This window comes from Capricornis sumatraensis, chromosome 10, assembly GCF_032405125.1.
Source record: "Capricornis sumatraensis isolate serow.1 chromosome 10, serow.2, whole genome shotgun sequence".
In the NCBI taxonomy this organism is placed as follows: Eukaryota; Metazoa; Chordata; class Mammalia; order Artiodactyla; family Bovidae; genus Capricornis; species Capricornis sumatraensis.
This window is the reverse complement of record NC_091078.1, coordinates 94295856-94312543: the sequence shown is the minus strand read 5'-3', so window position 1 is coordinate 94312543 and position 16688 is coordinate 94295856. Positions and strand designations below refer to the sequence as shown.

The following is a 16688-nucleotide window of genomic DNA, read 5'->3' as shown; positions in this document are numbered from 1 at the left end:
TCTCAGCACGCTATCCTCTCAGATGCCTGTCACCTCTCCACCTCATCCCAGCATGTCCAGCCAGGACACGGGCTACAGCATGGCATTCCAGGCCCTTCCCTGCAGGCACCTGTTGCTGTACCTCGTCAATACCAGGCATCTGATCCATCAGAGGTGTGCCTGGACTCTCCCAGGGTCACCTGGAGATTCTCCCCATCAGTATGAAGATTTATGTGGTAAAACCACATATCCAGTACTAGACTGTAATCCTCATTTGGATTCTCCCATCAGATCCTCACAAACCCCATCAGGCAGGTTACCACCACCTCTGCACAGACAGGAAGCAGAGTCCAGGCACTGCTCTGCCTCATCACCTCCCTGCCCAAGGCCCCCTGACCTCACACTCAGAGACAGCATTCCCGCCCAGCACCACCCTGCTCCTCCCACCTCCCCACATCAGTGTGCTGATATATCCAGTTTGCAACTTGGGCCTGGCCCAAGGCAGAAGAAAGGCCTCTAAGGCTGAAGGAGAGGAGAGGCGTGGTCTCCAAGGAGAGGGTAGACCCCTTTGGGGCTCTGTTCTAGAAGCTGCTGTCTGGAACAGCCATCAGTGACAAACTCCAGGGTTTCCGGTCCAGGCAAGAACCACTCTGGTGGCTGGCCCCTGCCACCTGGTGGTGGTGTGCAGTACTGCAGGCCTGGGCCAGCAGGGCCAGTCTTGCGAGGAAACCAGCCCTCAAGACTCCAGGACAGACTCAGCAGCAGCAGCAGCATCACCACCACCGTCACCGTCACCAACACCGCACTGACGCAACACAGAGAGGCACTCTCTAAGTTCCTGTCATGGACCAACTCGTTACACCAACACCACCTATGAAACACGTCTCATCAGGGGTACACAGGAGTCAAGTAACCTGCCCAAACTCACCCAGCTATCTCCACCAGGTGCTTTTCAAGACCAGGATCCATTCTCCCTTCTTGGAAGATCTGTTCCTTTAGTCACCCCAAGAAAATGCCAGCCTCAAACATCTAAGACTCGGAACAGCTTGTTGGGGGTGCAAGGAGAGAACTCTGAACCCCACACCCCACAACTCTGTACAGATATGTCCTTCTCCGCTTACTCCTTGGAAGGAAAGTTACGACCAACCTAGACAGCATACTAAAAAGCAGAAACATTACTTTGCCAACAAAGGTCCGTCTAGTCAAGGCTATGGTTTTCCAGTGGTCATGTATGGATGTGAGAGTTGGACTATAAAGAAACCTGAGCACCAAAGAATTGATGCTTTTGACCTGTGGTGTTGGAGAAGACTCTTTGAGAGTCCCTTGGACTGCAAGGAGATCCAACCAGTCCATCCTAAAGGAGATCAGTCCTAAGTGTTCATTGGAAGGACTGATGTTGAAGCTGAAACTCCAATACTTTGGCCACCTGATGCAAAGAGCTGACTCATTTGAAAAGACCCTGATGCTGGGAAAGATTGAAGACAGGAGGAGAAGGGGACGACAGAGGATGAGATGGCTGGATGGCATCACCGACTTGATGGATGTGAGTTTGAGTGAACTCCGGGAGTTGATGATAAACAGGGAGGCCTGGCGTGCTGCGGTTCAAGGAGCTGCAAATAGTTGGACACCACTGAGCGACTGAACTGAACTGTCCTTCCCATTTTCGGGTGTGAATTTTGCAAGTGATCCCATGAACTTGAAACTTAGTCCCTAATTCACAACCACAGTTCTTCAAACTACTGCAGCTCTGACTCTTCCTGGTCTCGCCCCAAATCCCCAGGTCTGCCTATCCATTCAGCCTCTGGCAGAACTCCCAGCACCTCCTGTGGCACCTCACCAGCTCCCTTCCTGGGTCCGCATCCCCACAACTGTGGTGAATCACAGTTCTGCCCAGTCACACCTACCCTGAGGCCAGTTCCATACCCTAGTAGCTTCAGCTATCTCATCTTGAGCTCACACAAGTCTGACCCCAACCCCATCTCCCTCCTGGAGCCTGACACCAGCCCATATTGACAGCCCGCCACCCTGCCTTCTAAGGGCTACAATTAAATAAGGAGACACAGCACCACGGCTGTGTTTACCAGCCTGGCCCCTAACAAATGGACCCTCCAAACAGCTCCTGGCTCCACATCTGTGGAGGACACCATGGAACCAGAGGTGGCCAAGGCCCCACCAACACGGACCTCTTTTGACAAACCTGTCCCCTTCATCACCTCCAGAGCTATCAGCTTGGCCCTAGAGCACAGAGCATTCATTACAGGGGGAGGCAAGTGGCATGTGCGGCCCCTGGGAAGTGCCCCTCAAGAAGCGTCCTGGCCAGAGCCCCCATTTGCCCTGCAGTGTGCGTGAGGCTCTGCCACGTCACAAATGGCCACCAGAGGGCTGGTGGATGCCAGGTGGCAACCCCTTCCATCCCCTAGCCAAGTTTCCAGACAGCCACGCCATAGATGACCCACCCCTGGAGATCCCAACAGACCCAGGACTCCCCACAGCTAGCCAGGGCTGTCCTCAGGCCCAGTTCAGCCCCACAGCCATGAGCTGGACGCCTGGCGCAGCACAGTCCCACAGCAGCCCCCCGGGGACACTCACACTGATAGTGCTGTAAGAGCCGGTGAGTCCGCACGTCCCACACCTTCACCGTGTTGTCCATGCCGGCAGCAGCGACGCACGTGCCACTGGGGTGGAAGTCCACGTAGGTGACAAAGCTGGAAAGAGGGGGCCACCGAGTGCTGTAGGAGGCCTGACTCAGAGCAGACCCCAGAGCGTCCAGCGCTTCCCTGTGCCACGCATCTGCTCATGCTGCTCCCCTCAGCGCAGAACACCTCCCTGCTGCCCTGTGTCTTTAACGGGCGGCCAAGGGAAGGCAAGAAGGAGAGGGTGAGGAAAGAGCTAGGAGTGACCTGGGGGCACTTCCAGAAGCAAGTCCCAGCACAAACCTCTAAATGCAGGCAGAGACACTGCTCTTCAGACCAATGGTCAGCCAGCTGTTTGCAGGCTTTCAGTCAGAGCTGGCGCCCTGACCTGAGCCAGAGGCAGGGCAGGTCCTGACAACTGAGGCCCAGACGAGAGGGGCCAGCAGGTTCCAGACCCTCTGCTCACCTATTCCTAGGAGATAAGCCAAGGGCCCTTGACAGACTCATGTGGGACACTCAGGACGGTACTGTGGCCTCGGGAGGGGCCCTGATGGGGGGGGGTCTCAGCCTACTGGGGGCAGAAGCTGCGGCTGATTCAGGGACCCAGATCAGGTGAGTCCCTGCTCAAACACAGGCTCCTCCCTCTCAATGATGCAACACAATACGAACAGCCACCATCTGCTACAAGAACCGATTACCCTTTCATCTATAAAGTCGTCACCACGGAGAACATACTAACATCCTTTTGGGGGTCTGGGTTCAACTTCTTCAGACACACACGTCACAATTCTGAGAACTAGAAAATGAAGGGAAAAGAGAGCCCCAAGAGTTTCATCCCTTGAGGTTAAGCCTCTTATTGTTCGTGGGGATGGGAATGAGGCAGAACCCTGCACGCACGCACGCACGCACGCACGCACAGCCAGGGAGCAACAGAGACATGGCTGAGGGCCCCAAATGCCACCACCGGAGGCCCCTACGGCCTTTTGATGCCCTAGTCTGTGCTGTTCTCGGGGGCCTACAGGGAGGGGAGAGGATCTAGGAACTTACCCGCCATGCTCACAGTACGAGTGGACGCACTCCCGGCTGGTCTTGTCCCACAGTTTGACAGTTTTGTCATCACTGGCGGATACGATGAGCCGCCCATCCGGGGAGAACCTGAACCGGGGGGACAGGAGTCACACCACCAATCAACAGACATCGCAGGCGCCACACATCGCCTTCCAGTCACTCTTCTTGAGCTGCCCAGCACAGGAACGCGCTGGGGCCACACACCCTGCTCTGACCCCAAGTGATCCTGGGCAAATGCTCTTCTCTCTGCAAGATGGACCAGAAGGGTGCCCACCTTCTGGTGAGCAGGTAAGAAGCACGGTCACACACAGGGCCCCCGACACCGCACATGGCAACGTGCATGCCGACTCCAGTGTTGTAGCATCAAAGTGGCCCAGAGCTCACTGTGGACACCGCCATCCTGCCCCCAGAGCCCTGAGGCCATGTGCGACTCAGAATTGGTCAGCAAAACCAGGTGCCAACCAAAACGGATGGAGGTTCTGGAGACCTACCACCAAAGGCCTGGTGTGAGTTCAGCCCTCATTTGCTGGCTGGGCTGCTCCCGCTCTCAGAAGCCCAACGGTGCAGGCCTCTCACAACAGCCAGAGACCTCCCAGGACAGGGAGCCAAGTGCCCGAGAGGACAAGTAACTTCTTGGGGTCCCCAGAAAAGCACAGCTCAACAGTCCCCAACCTCTGACTCCCATGGTTTCCCGGGGTCCCCAGACACCCCAACCTCTTCCCCTGAAGCACACAGATTTGACATGTGAGATCTGTTGAAACAAATAGAATAAACCAGAAGTAGGCATAGCTGTGTCTGCAGCTTTTAGGCCTTGAAAAGTGCTTTCATTACCTGGCCCCATCCCCACAGCACTGTCCCCACACCAAAAGGAAAACCAGCTTCCAGACCAACCCATCAGAAGCCTGGGTCCCCATTAGGCAGCTCTGGAGCAAAACCCACCTCTGAGGAGCAAAGCATCCAAGAGATAAGAAGGCAAGCCTCAGTGACAGGGGCCCAGCTTCTAAGCTCAGCTCCGCCACTTACTCTCTGTGTCGAAGGACAAGATACTGCATTGTTCTGAGCCTCAGGTTCCTCATCTGCAAAATGGCAACGATGCCACCAACTTGCAAGACTGCCACGAGGAGCTAGAAGAAAATGTCTAGGGGTGGTATGACGTTATCTTGTTGTTGTTGCTATTGGAATAAGTGGCCCTGATGACCCACTTTGGGCTGCATCAGCACGGATTATCAGGGGGTCAACTGTGGCCAGCAACTGACTAACTTATCCCTCATGCATTAGCTCAGTGAAGATTTGACAGCTTACAATATGAGAACTATTAATGTTCTTATTCACAGATAAGGAAGTTGAGGCTCGCGAAAAGTAAAGAGTGGCTAAGTAACTTGTTCAAGGTCAGGATGCAGACACCTGGCATCTTTTTTGTACCCCCAACCCCTGAGGTCTCTCCAACAATCTCAGGTAGGACTACACTCACCTGGCACAGCGGACCCAGTTGATATGCTGGCTCAGGGAGAACAGGAATTTCTGGCGATGAGTTGACCACACCTTGACTGTCTTGTCATCAGAGGCTGTCACGAAGGACTGGCCATCACTGCAGAAATGGACGCTCCTCACTGTGGCCGTGTGTGCACGAAACACAGTCGACTCGCCTTTGCTACAAGGATGGGTATCCAGAGTCAGGAAATCCGTAAACCCTTAACAGCAACATAAGGGCACATCGAAGCTCTCCCCACTCCTCAGGACCCTCCCAAAATCAATCCAGGCCTGAGTGCCCCAGTCCCCAAATAGGGAAGCAAGAGCCTCCCCCACAGGAGCAGAATCCCAGCCCACCTCACCCACATGCAAGCAGCATCACGTGGGATCCTCCCAGATGGCTGAGGTCAGCCCAGAATCTCCCTGCGGACCCTGAGGGGAGGGCCCTGACTGAAGCCCAGCTTCTAACAGCGGCCCCTCAGAAGTGAGGCAGACGTCCTACTGTGACCAGTCCAGCACCAGGGCCAAGACTCAGACAAGCCCCTTCATGTCTTTAACTCACACGTTGGGTACCCATATGCGGACAGTCTTGTCGCGGGAGCCAGAAGCAAGCAGGTGTCCCGAAGGGGAAAAGTTCACACAGGTTACGGCGTCCTTGTGGCCAGCAAATCGGTAGGCACGGGACTGGGGCTTCATGTGCCACACCATAAGGCACGAGTCCATGGAGCCACTGGCTGAGGCGAGAGTGGACATGTGACCCTCAGCTTGAGCAGGCTGGAGCCTCCACCAGGAGCTGGGGCAGGGTGGGCAGCAGGGAAACTCAGCTTCACAGCCAGCTCCATCTTCCCCATCTTCAGTCACACTTCCAGTGACTGCTGAGCAGGGGTTTGGAGACCCTGTGGCCTGTTGACTCTCCAGGCAGCAGGTCCACACAGAAACCAGCCCAAGAGATACCCATCACAAGCCAGCCCTGGGCTGCAAAGGACCCAGGTCTCCCCAGAGACACACTGTGAGGTTCTAGAGAGCAAGTCCTCCTAAAACTGGAGAGCCAGCTCAACCCAGTGGGCTTATTACCATTAAGAGGATCCATCAGAAGGGCCCCAAAACAGACCCCAAATGACTTGGGTTTCCTTTTAACCTCCAGTGTATCATGAAACCAGCAGTCTCTGGCAGGGGACCTTGATGATGGGATGAAGGGGGAAGCTCATCCATAGAAACAAGAAAGCTGCAGCCGTGATAGCCGTGTTTGAACCCTCAGGTGGCCAAGAACGGGGCACTCAGCTGCAGCCTAAGAGCAGTGGGGGGAGGGCACACCCGGCTCTGCTCCACAGCCTTCTCGCTGGTGGGCATCTTCAATCAGAAGGCGTGCCCATGGCACTGTGGACAGCAGAATCAATGAAGACCGAAGGAAATGCCACCGTTTAGGCTCATTCTGAGGCCAGACCTCAGAGGTAGACGGGGTATGGAAGGAAAAGCCCGGAACTAGGTCCTACTCTCAATGGCTGTATGATCTTAGCAAGGTCCCCAACCTCTCTGAGCCTCACACTCCAAGTGCAAAATGGAACTCAGAAAGCCTAGTGCCCAGGGCACTGGCTGCTGAAGCAGGCTGCAGGTCTAGAGAAAGCACCTGAGTTCTCACTGTGCCCTGCCCCCTCATGCCTCACCTCCCAGGCAGAAACTTGACCTTCTCAGTCCAAGATGCCTCCTCTTACCCAGCTGCTTTGTGTTGAGACTGAAGTCCACAGAGGTGACTGCATCTCGATGGCCCTTAAAATGCCTCTCCAGCGAAGGGTCCTCCTGAGGGAGAGCCAGGGTCAAATGTGTGAAGCCTGGATGAGGAAGGGGCTTCCCTAGGTCCAAGACACTTCCTAGAACAACCAGGAGGGTTTTTAAATGCTCAAGGTATGATCCTTTATATAGGAAAATTCTAAGGAATCACTAAAAAACTATTATTAATAAACAAGTTCAGCAAGGTTACAAGATACAAAATAGACAAAAATCAAGTATATCAACAATGAACACTGTGAAGAATAAAAGTATGAAAACAATTCCATTTATGATACACAAAGAAAAAACTTAGGAATAACTTAACAAAAGATGTGTAAAACACAGTGAGAACTAAAAAAAAAAAATCACTGAAAAAAGTAGGAGGAGACCTAGATAAAAGGCTCCAGTTCAAGCTGGAGTACAAGTGTCTGTGCTCATCTCCTGCAGGAACACGAAAACCACAACTAGCTGTTGAACAAGCATCCACAGGAGGACGCTGGAACCCACCAGAAAAGATATCCCACATTCAGAGACAAAGAAGCCGAGGCGAGACAGTGGGAGGGGCACAACCACGATAAAACCAAATCCCGTACTCCCTGCATGGGTGACACACAGACTGGAGAACAGTAATGCCAAACGAGCTCCCCACTGTTGTGAAGGCTCTGAACCCCACATCAGGCTTCCCGCCTGGGGATCCCACAAAGGGACTGGGAATCCCCAAGGAATCTGACCTTGAAGGCCAGCGGGATTTGACTACAAGACTTCCACAGGACTGGGGCAATCAGGGACTCCAGTCTCGCAGGTCACAAACAAAACAAAATAAAACCAAGACTCAGAGAAAAGGAGCAATGACCCCACAGGAGACTGAACCCAAACTACCTGCTAGTGTTGGAGGGCCTCCTGTGGAGGCCCGGATCGGCAGGAGCACACCACAGGGATGGGGGCACTGGAAGCAACGGTCTGGGAAGGTTCCCCTTGGGGTGAAGCCTCTTGGAGGTCACCTTAACTTGATTATAGACCCCACAGCTGGGTGCCCTCAGGCCAAACAACAGGGAAGGAGCACAACCCCACCCATCAGCAGATAATAGGATTACAAAGCTTTCCTGAGCAAGGTCCTGCCCACCAGAGCAAGACCCAGTTTTTCCCATCACCAGTCCCTCCCATCAGGAAGCTTACACAAGCCTCTTGCTGCTGCTGCTGCTAAGTCGCTTCAGTCGTGTCCGACTCTGTGTGACCCCATAGACGGCAGCCCACCGGGCTCCCCCGTCCCTGGGATTCTGCAGGCAAGAACACTGGAGTGGGTTGCCACTTCCTTCTCCAATGCGTGAAGTGAAATGTGAATGGAAAGTCACTCAGTCATGTCCGACTCTTAGTGACCCCATGGACTACAGCCTACCAGGCTCCTCCATCCAGGGGATTTTCCAGGCAAGAGTACTGGAGTGGGGTGCCATTGCCTTCTCCTACAAACAAAAAAATTCACTGGATGGCTTAAAAGCAGAGTGGAGTTGAGAAAAGCATTTGAAAATAGATTGAAAATTTTTCAGTCTGAAAATGAAGGGGGAAAACGGAACAAAACACAAGCCTCTTAGCCTCCACCATTATAGGGCAGACAGAAGCAAGAAGCACAGTCCCACAGTAACGAAAACAAAGCCCACATTACAGAAAGTCAATCATGATGAAAAAGCAGAAAGGTATGTCCCAGGTGAAAGGACAAGACAAAACCCCAGAAAAACAACTAAATGCAGTGGACATAGGCAACCTGACAGAAAAAGAAATTAGAATAACGGCAATAAGATGATTCAGGATCTCGGGAAAAGAATGGAGGCAAAGACTAAGAAGGTCCAAGAAATGTTTCCCAAGGACCTAGAAGACCTAAAGAACAGACAGACAGAGGTGCATGGTACACTGGAAGGAATCCACTGCAGAATACATGAGGCCGAAGAACCGACAAATGATCTGAGGACAGAATGGTGGAAATCACTGCCACAGAACAGAATGCAGAAACAAGAATGAAAAGAAAGGCAACCTAAGAGACCTCTGGGACAACATTAAACGCACGAACACTTGCATTATAGGAATCCCAGGAGAAGAGAGAAAGGACCTGAGAAATTTTTTTTTTTTTTTTTTAGGACCTGAGAAATTATTTGAAGAGAGGCTATCTGAAGACTTTCCTAACATGGGAAAGGAAATAGTCAACCAAGTCTAGGAAGCACACAGAGTCCCAGGCAGAAGAAACCCAAGGAGGAACACACCAAGACACACAGTAATCAAACTGACAAACATTAAAGACAGAGATAAAATACTAAAAGCAACAAAGGGAAAATGACAAATAACATACAAGGGAACTCCCATAAGGCTAACAGCTGATTTCTCAACAGAAACTCTACAAGCCAGAAGGGAATGGCGTGATATATTTAAAGTGATGAAAGGGAAGAACCTACAACAAGAATATTCCAGCCAGCAAGACTCTCCTTCAGATTTGATGGAGAAATCAAAAGCTTTCCCAACAAACAAAAGTGAAGAGACTTCAGTACCATTAAACCACCTTTACAGCAAATGCTAAAGGAACTTCTCTAGGCAGGGAACTCAAGAAAAGGAAAAGACCTACAAAAAGTAAACCCAAAATAAGTAAGAAAATGGTAATAGGATCATACACATTGATAATTACCTTAAATGTAAATGGATTAAATGCACCAACCAAAAGACACAGACTGGCTGGGTGGATGAAAACAAGGCCATGTATGCACTTCCAATACCACTGTATCATGACTGGTCAACAGAAAAATAAAAGAACATTACCACCAAGTTAGGATCTAATAGAAAAACCTGTAAAATCCACTTTTTAAAGTCCAGATGCATATCAGAATTACTTTGAAATTTTTTGAAAAACACAAATGTCCAGGTAGTGCTTTTTTTCTCCAGCTCCAGATGTTTCTAATGAGCAGTCATGTTTAAAAATAACTGGACTATATGACCTTGTTTTGTCAGTTTTCATTCTGATCCCAAAGACACGCAATGCCAAAGAATGTTCAAACTACTGCACAACTGCATTCATCTCACACGCTAGCAAAGTAATGCTCCAAATTCTGCAAGCCAGGATTCAACAGTACGTGAACAGTGAATTTCCAGATGTTCAAGCTGGATTTTGAAAAGGCAGAGTAACCAGAGATCAAATTGCCAACATCCACTGGATCATAGAAAAAGCAAGAGAATTCCAGAAAAACATCTACTTCTGCTTTATTGATTACGTGAAAGCCTTTGACTATGTAGATCACAGCAAACTGTGTTTCAAGAGATGGGAATACCAGACCACCTTACCTACCTCCTGAGAAATCTGTATGCAGGTCAAGAAGGAAGAGTTAGAACCGGACATGGAACAACAGACTGGTTCCAAACTGGGAAACGTCAGTCCATACATCAGTACGTCAAGGTTGTATACTGTCACCCTGCTGATTTAACTGATATGCAGAGTACATCATGTGACATGTCAAGCTCGATGAAGCACAAGCTGGAATCAAGATTGCACGGAGAAATAGCAATAACCTCAGATACACAGATGATACCACCCTTACAACAGAAAGTGAAGAACTAAAGAGCCTCTTGATGAAAGTGGAAGAGGAAGTGAAAAAGCTGGCTTAAAACTCAACATTCAAAAAAACAAAGTTCATGGCATCCATTTCCATCACTTCATGGCAAATAGGTGGGAAAACAATGGAAACAGTGACAGACTTTATTTTCTTGGGCTCCAAAATCACTGCTGATGGTGACTGCAGCCATGATTAAAAGACGCTTGCTCCTTCGAAGAAAACCTATGACCAACCTAGATAACGTTTTAAAAAGCAGACACGTTACTTTGCTGACAAAAGTCCATCTAGTCAAAGCTATGGTTTTTCCAGTAGTCATGTATGGATGTGAGAGCTGGGCTATAAAGAAAGCTGAGCACTGAAGAATCGATGCTTTTGAACTGTGGTGTTGGAGAAGACTCTTGGAGAGTCCTTTGGACTGCAAGGCAATCCAACCAATCCATCCTAAAGGAGATCAGTCCTGAATATTCATTGGAGGGACTGATGCTAAAGTTGAAACTCCAATACTTTGGTCACCTGATGCGAAGAACTGACTCCTTGGAAAATACCCTGATGCTGGGAAACACTGAGGGCAGGAGGAGAAGTGGGTGACACAGGATGAGGTGGTTAGATGGCATCACCGACTCAATGGACATGAGTTTGAGCAAGCTCCAGGAGTTGGTGATGGACAGGGAAGCCTGTGTGCTGCAGTCCATGGGGTCGCAAAGAGTCGGACACGACTGAACTGAACTATACGATGATATATTATTTCTATCTGGTTTGTCTCATTTTTCTATTTCATATTCGGTGCTCCCATTTCATTCAGTTTATGTTTTCCAATTTCTCCATCTCTTTTTTTTTTTTGATGTTCTTTCTGAAGCCTTTATCAAGTATAGTAAAAAATCTTTTATATACATATATATAAATATATACAAATGTATAATATATATATTGAAGAAAACTTACGAATTTTTTCTAGTTTGTTTCACTTATTCTATTTCATATTCAGTGCTCCCATGTCATTTAGATTATGTTTTCCGACTTTTCCAACTCTTTCATTTTTTGATGTTTTTCTCAAGATTTTATCAAGTTATCAGGTGTAGTAGAAAAGCTCTTGTATACATATAATAAATAATATATATATATTTTAGAAAACTTAGGAATTTTTGCCTAAAAAATTTATGACATTTTGATTCCACTTGTTTGACTTAGTATGAAATGTAATGCAATATATCTAATTTTTTAAAAAGATATGCAACAAGCAACAAAGGTTTATTGTATAGTACTCTACAGGGAATTATAATCAATATTTTGTAATAACATAATAAAAATAATTTCAAAAATAGTATGTGTATATGTATAACTGAATCACACAGACAAAAAAAGAATTCTATTTTTTGAAATTGTCCTATGTATGAGATACAAAATTTTTAATGTATTTGTGTAGGATGTCAGATTAAATTAATATAAATAGAAATCTATATTTAAATTATTAATGACATCATTCAAGATGCTATTTTTTCTGCCCTTGATAAAACAGTCTCAGACAAATGTTAATATATCTCACAATGATTATATATATTTTTTCTTTTTCCTTTATTTCTTCGATTTTTGCTTAATGTTTGCTTCTTGTTATTAGGTGTCTAATGGTTTATGATGTCTACCTTGTTTGTGAATCATACCTTTCATCATTAAAAATATTCATCCTTGTTTCATTTAAAAATAAATTAATTTTAAAAAAAGATACAGATAAATGGAAAGACATCCCATGTCCATAGTTTGGATAACTTAATATTAAGATGCAATACTCAAGTTGATCTAAAGAGAGTCAATAGAATCTCATAAAATTCTCAGGTACTTTTTTATTTTTGGCAGAAATTCACAAGCTAATCCTAAAATGCATATAAAATATGACAGCCAGAATAGACAAAATATTTAAAAAAAAAAAAAAGGACTTCTCTCGTGATCCAATTTAGAATCTGCCTACCAAAGCAGGGACAGAAGCTCAATCCCTAGTCCGGTAAGATCCTACATCCTGCAGGGCAACTAAGCCGATGCACCACAACTACCGAGCCCACCACTGACCTAAGCAACAGGAGAAGCCACCACAGTGAGAGGCCTGCGCAACGCAACTAGAGCAGCCCGTGCTCACAGCAACTAGAGAAAGCGCATGTGCAGCACTAAGACACAGCACAACCCAAAATACGTTACTCGGTTAAATTAATAAAGGTTTTAAAATAAAAATAACGTATAAAAACAGAGGGGTGCTTCCCTGGTGGTCAGCGGTTAAGAGTCTACCCTGCAGTGGAGGCAACACGGGTGTGATCCCTGCTCCGGGAAGATCCCACACACGGAGAAGCAACTAAGCCCACGCGCCACAACTACCGATTCTGTAGTCTAGAGCCCAGGGACCTGCTCCTGAGCCTGCTTGCTGCAACTACTGAAGCTCATGTGCCCTGGAGCCCGTGCCCCGCAACAGGAGAAGCATACAATGAGAAGCCCAACCGCCCCGATCTCGGCAACTGAACAAAGCCTGCGCGCAACAACGAAGATGCAGCACAGACAAAAATAAATAAATCTTTAAAAAAAAGGCGGGGGGGTGACACTCACTATAGAAAATAATCTGGTAGTTTCTCAAGAAGTTAAACATAGTACTTCCCTGGTGCTCCAGTGGTTGAGAATCTGCCTACAAATGCAAGGGACATGGGTTTGACCTCTAGATTCCACATGCCACAGAGCAAATAAGCCTGTGTGCTACAACCCCTGAGCTCTAGAGCCCTTGAGCCCCAATTACTGAGCACACGTGCTCCAACCAGTCAAGCCCACCCTATGCTCAGCCACAAGAGAAGCCACCAAATTGAGAAGCCCGCACAACGAAACAAGAACAGCTCTCGCTCACCACAACTAAAGCCATGAACACCCAGCAGTGCTAAAGATAAAAAGAAACAAATCATTTTTTAAAAACTTAAACACAGAGTTATCAAATGACCGAGCAACTGTAGGTAAATACCCGTAAGAACTGAGAGCATTCTCACACTAAGGCTTGTACAAAAACTTTCACAGCAGTATTAATCATAATAGCACCAAGTGGGAAAAACTTACTGTTCATCAACAGATAAATGCATAAACGACATGTGGTACATCTGTACAACAGGATATTTATTCAGCCATGAACTGGAAACAGGTACAGCTTTGAAAACATTATGCTATAAGTGAAAGACACCAAAGGCCACATTTTGTCTGAGTCCATGTATATGAAGTGTCCAGAATAAAGACAGAAAATAGATTCGTGGCTGACAGGGACTGAAGGGGCCGAAGGGAGGGGACGCAGGGGAAGTGGGGAAGAAGTGAAGCAACTGCTTAATGGGTACAGGTTTCCCTTTGGGGTGATCAAAATGTTCTGGAAACACAATAATGCTAACACAATACTGTGAGAGTACTAAAAACCACTGAATTTTACACTTCAGAAGGGTGAATTTTATGGTATGTGAATAACATCTCATCAAAATCATTTTTTCAAAGACCAAGGAGAGAAAATGGGGACTTTCAGCAACCACCATCTCAGGAATTGGATCCCATACCCTCCATCCCACTGTGGACTGACTAGTAAAACCGAAGGTCCACCCTGAACAAGCCCTTGAGGCTCTACCACCACCTCCACTCCCCCCAACATCAGAGAAGCTGTAGCTTAGGAAGACATGGAGATAATATTCCAGAGACTTCTCCATCCAACAGTAATTCGTGTTAGAGAGTTATACCCCAGCCACGCAAAATCTCTCATTATCCCAAATATCAGTAACCTCAACGAAGCATTTTGGGGGGACCAGAGAGCCCAGCAAAACCTCCTCTTGGGGAAAACCCGTCCTTGGTGCAGAGGAAGGACCCCAAGGAGTTGTAAGCAGAACAAAGGTTCCCGTTCCCCATGCCCCGCTCCACCCCCAACACACCTGCCTTTCACCTAGAGAGGGAACGGCAGCTGGGGGAGGGCGGGGCACAGAGCAGAAACGGCTCCACCTGAGCTTCTTAGAAAGAACTAGGGTAAAACAGTACCCCCTCGAGGGCACGGTCAGATCTGCCCCGAGCCAGCGGGCCCCTGAAATCTCCCAGCATCCTCTTTTCCAATGCCACAGGCTTTCTGGTTCCTCGTTTCCCCCAAAGATGGGGAACACCATTAGGGGGTCAAAAGGCCTGCTTCCCAGTCCGGGCCCTTGGCTCACGTGCCCAGACACCTAAGAAAGCCAACAAGCCACCACTCAGCGTCACTGACTTTCACAACCCAGCCAGAGAGTACCAGGCAGGTTGAGTTTTCAAAACCTCTCAAAAAGAGGGGCTTTGGAGTGCTCCCCACTGGCCTCTGGAAGGACCTGGGGCGGAGAGGCAGCCTGTCACACTGACGCAGGCGTCCCGGGGGCCTAGGTGTTCCCGCACAGGGAACAGGATACACTCTCAACAAGCCCCCCGTTCAGCCACCCACTGCTCAGGGAAACGGAGACTGAAACTAGAGAGGCCCGGCACTGACCCCAAGTCACACCTCCCTCCAGTCAGGCCGTGCTAGTGTCTGCCCAGCTGGGAAGCAAATCCCGAGGGCAGAGGCTACTGGTTTGTTAGCCCCGGCAGCGCGAACAGGGCCTGGCTCGCAAGAGGCGTTCACCAGGTGCCCGAACTCAGCACCGCCTGCACCGACCGAAATCTGGGGCCAGAGAGGACCTGCTCGGAACCCCGCGTCCCACTGTCCCCGCGGAGAGACTACAGCTCGGGCGGCCGCCGCTGACAGAAACTTACCGGGCAGTGCGCGGTCATGGCGGGGCCGGGGGCGCCCAAGGCGCCGGAGGAGCGTGAAGGAGCGGCGGCTGCCGTTGCGGCGCGTTCAGTTTCCGCGCCCCCAACCGCCGCCAATAGTAACGCGGGTCTCTGCACCTCGCCCCGCCCACCGCGGTTAAAGGGGACGCGGTGCTTCAAGTTTTTGCCCGTCGACCGGAAAGAAAGCTGTAGGGCCGGGTCCACGGTCTCTGCGTCTAGCGCCACTTGGCCAGTCAACCTACGGACGGCGGCGCCAAATGCCTCTGTCCACCGTCACACATTCCCACTAAGAAACTGAAAAGTCCAGGAATAAAGGGTTCCCCCACCGACCCGTAGCCAGGCTAAAAAAGACCATGTACAGAGCCTTCTGGGATTGCGGTTCCAAGACGGTCCTCACCCTTGTGTCTGGAGGGTACCAGGACTACATTTCCCATGATGCCACGAGGGTGGGGCCGGGATTAACCACCCGAAGCCAACACTTGAAGGATCCCGGAAGTAGAGGGTGTGGTTCGATGTGCTTGTGTTCTCTAAAAGCGCCCGCGAGGCCGGCTTTTCTACCCCATTCAGAGCCAATTATTGGCCCTTCATGAATTCTTTAAGTGGTTCGCTCCTCCGAACGCGCTTAAAACAAGTGTCTGTTTAAAAGAACGCTAGTCACCCGGAATCACATCCGTGGAGTCGAAAGGCCTGGGATATATTGTCAGTTCTTGCCCTGATTCGCTGTGTGACCTCGGGGAAAAAGTAACCCTGCTCTGTGGACCTCAGTTTCCCAGTTTGCGATATGAGAGGGTATTTCGCAGCCTGGCCCTCTCAGGACCCTCAGCGCTGAGTACCCGATGTAAATTACAATACCAGTTTAAAAGAGGAAACTGCCGGGACCTGTCCACCAGAGGCCGTCCTTGCTCACTTTCTGCTGTCCTTAGACGCGCGCCCCCACCCCCACCCCAAGCTGGGCCTGATCTAGACTGGGCATTTTTCAAGATTTGTGAATCTTCCAACACCTCTTCTGGTGAAGTATGCATTGGTCAATACTTAAAATGAAGCAGGGCAAAGGCTAACAGTATTGTCAAGAAAACATACTGGTCATAGCAAACACCCTCCTCCCACAACACGAGAGGACTCTACACATGGACATCATCAGATGGTCAATACCGAAATCAGATTGACTATATTCTTTGCAGCCAAAGATGGAGAAGCTCTATACAGTCAGCAAAAAAAAAAAAAAAAAAAGACCAGGAGCTGACTGTAACTCAGATCATGAACTCCATATTGCAAAATTCAGATTTAAATAGAAGAAAGCAGGGAAAACCACTAGGCCATTCGGGTATGACCTAAATCAAATCCCTTATGATTATACAGTGGAAGTGAGACAGAGATTTAAGGGGTTAGATCTGACAGAGTGCCAGAA

The 16688-nt window shown here is 49.0% G+C and overlaps 1 protein-coding gene across 2 annotated transcripts in view; it reads right to left on the bottom strand.

The window, feature by feature from the left end:
• The window catches only part of POC1A (POC1 centriolar protein A), a 76642-nt gene extending 61322 nt beyond the window's left edge, over positions 1-15320 (bottom strand). Inside the window, exons 1-6 of one of the 2 annotated variants that reach the window (XM_068982187.1) lie at positions 15263-15320; positions 6863-6947; positions 5713-5884; positions 5152-5331; positions 3660-3767; positions 2569-2684 (exon numbers count right to left, since the gene is read on the bottom strand). In XM_068982187.1, coding sequence (XP_068838288.1) covers positions 2569-2684; positions 3660-3767; positions 5152-5331; positions 5713-5884; positions 6863-6947; positions 15263-15280 — 679 coding nt within the window. In that variant the 5' untranslated portion in view covers positions 15281-15320. Of the gene's footprint in view, positions 1-2568; positions 2685-3659; positions 3768-5151; positions 5332-5712; positions 5885-6862; positions 6957-15262 lie in introns of those variants that run through there. The other variant, XM_068982188.1, reaches the window with a different exon arrangement.
• Positions 15321-16688: the final 1368 nt, after the last annotated feature.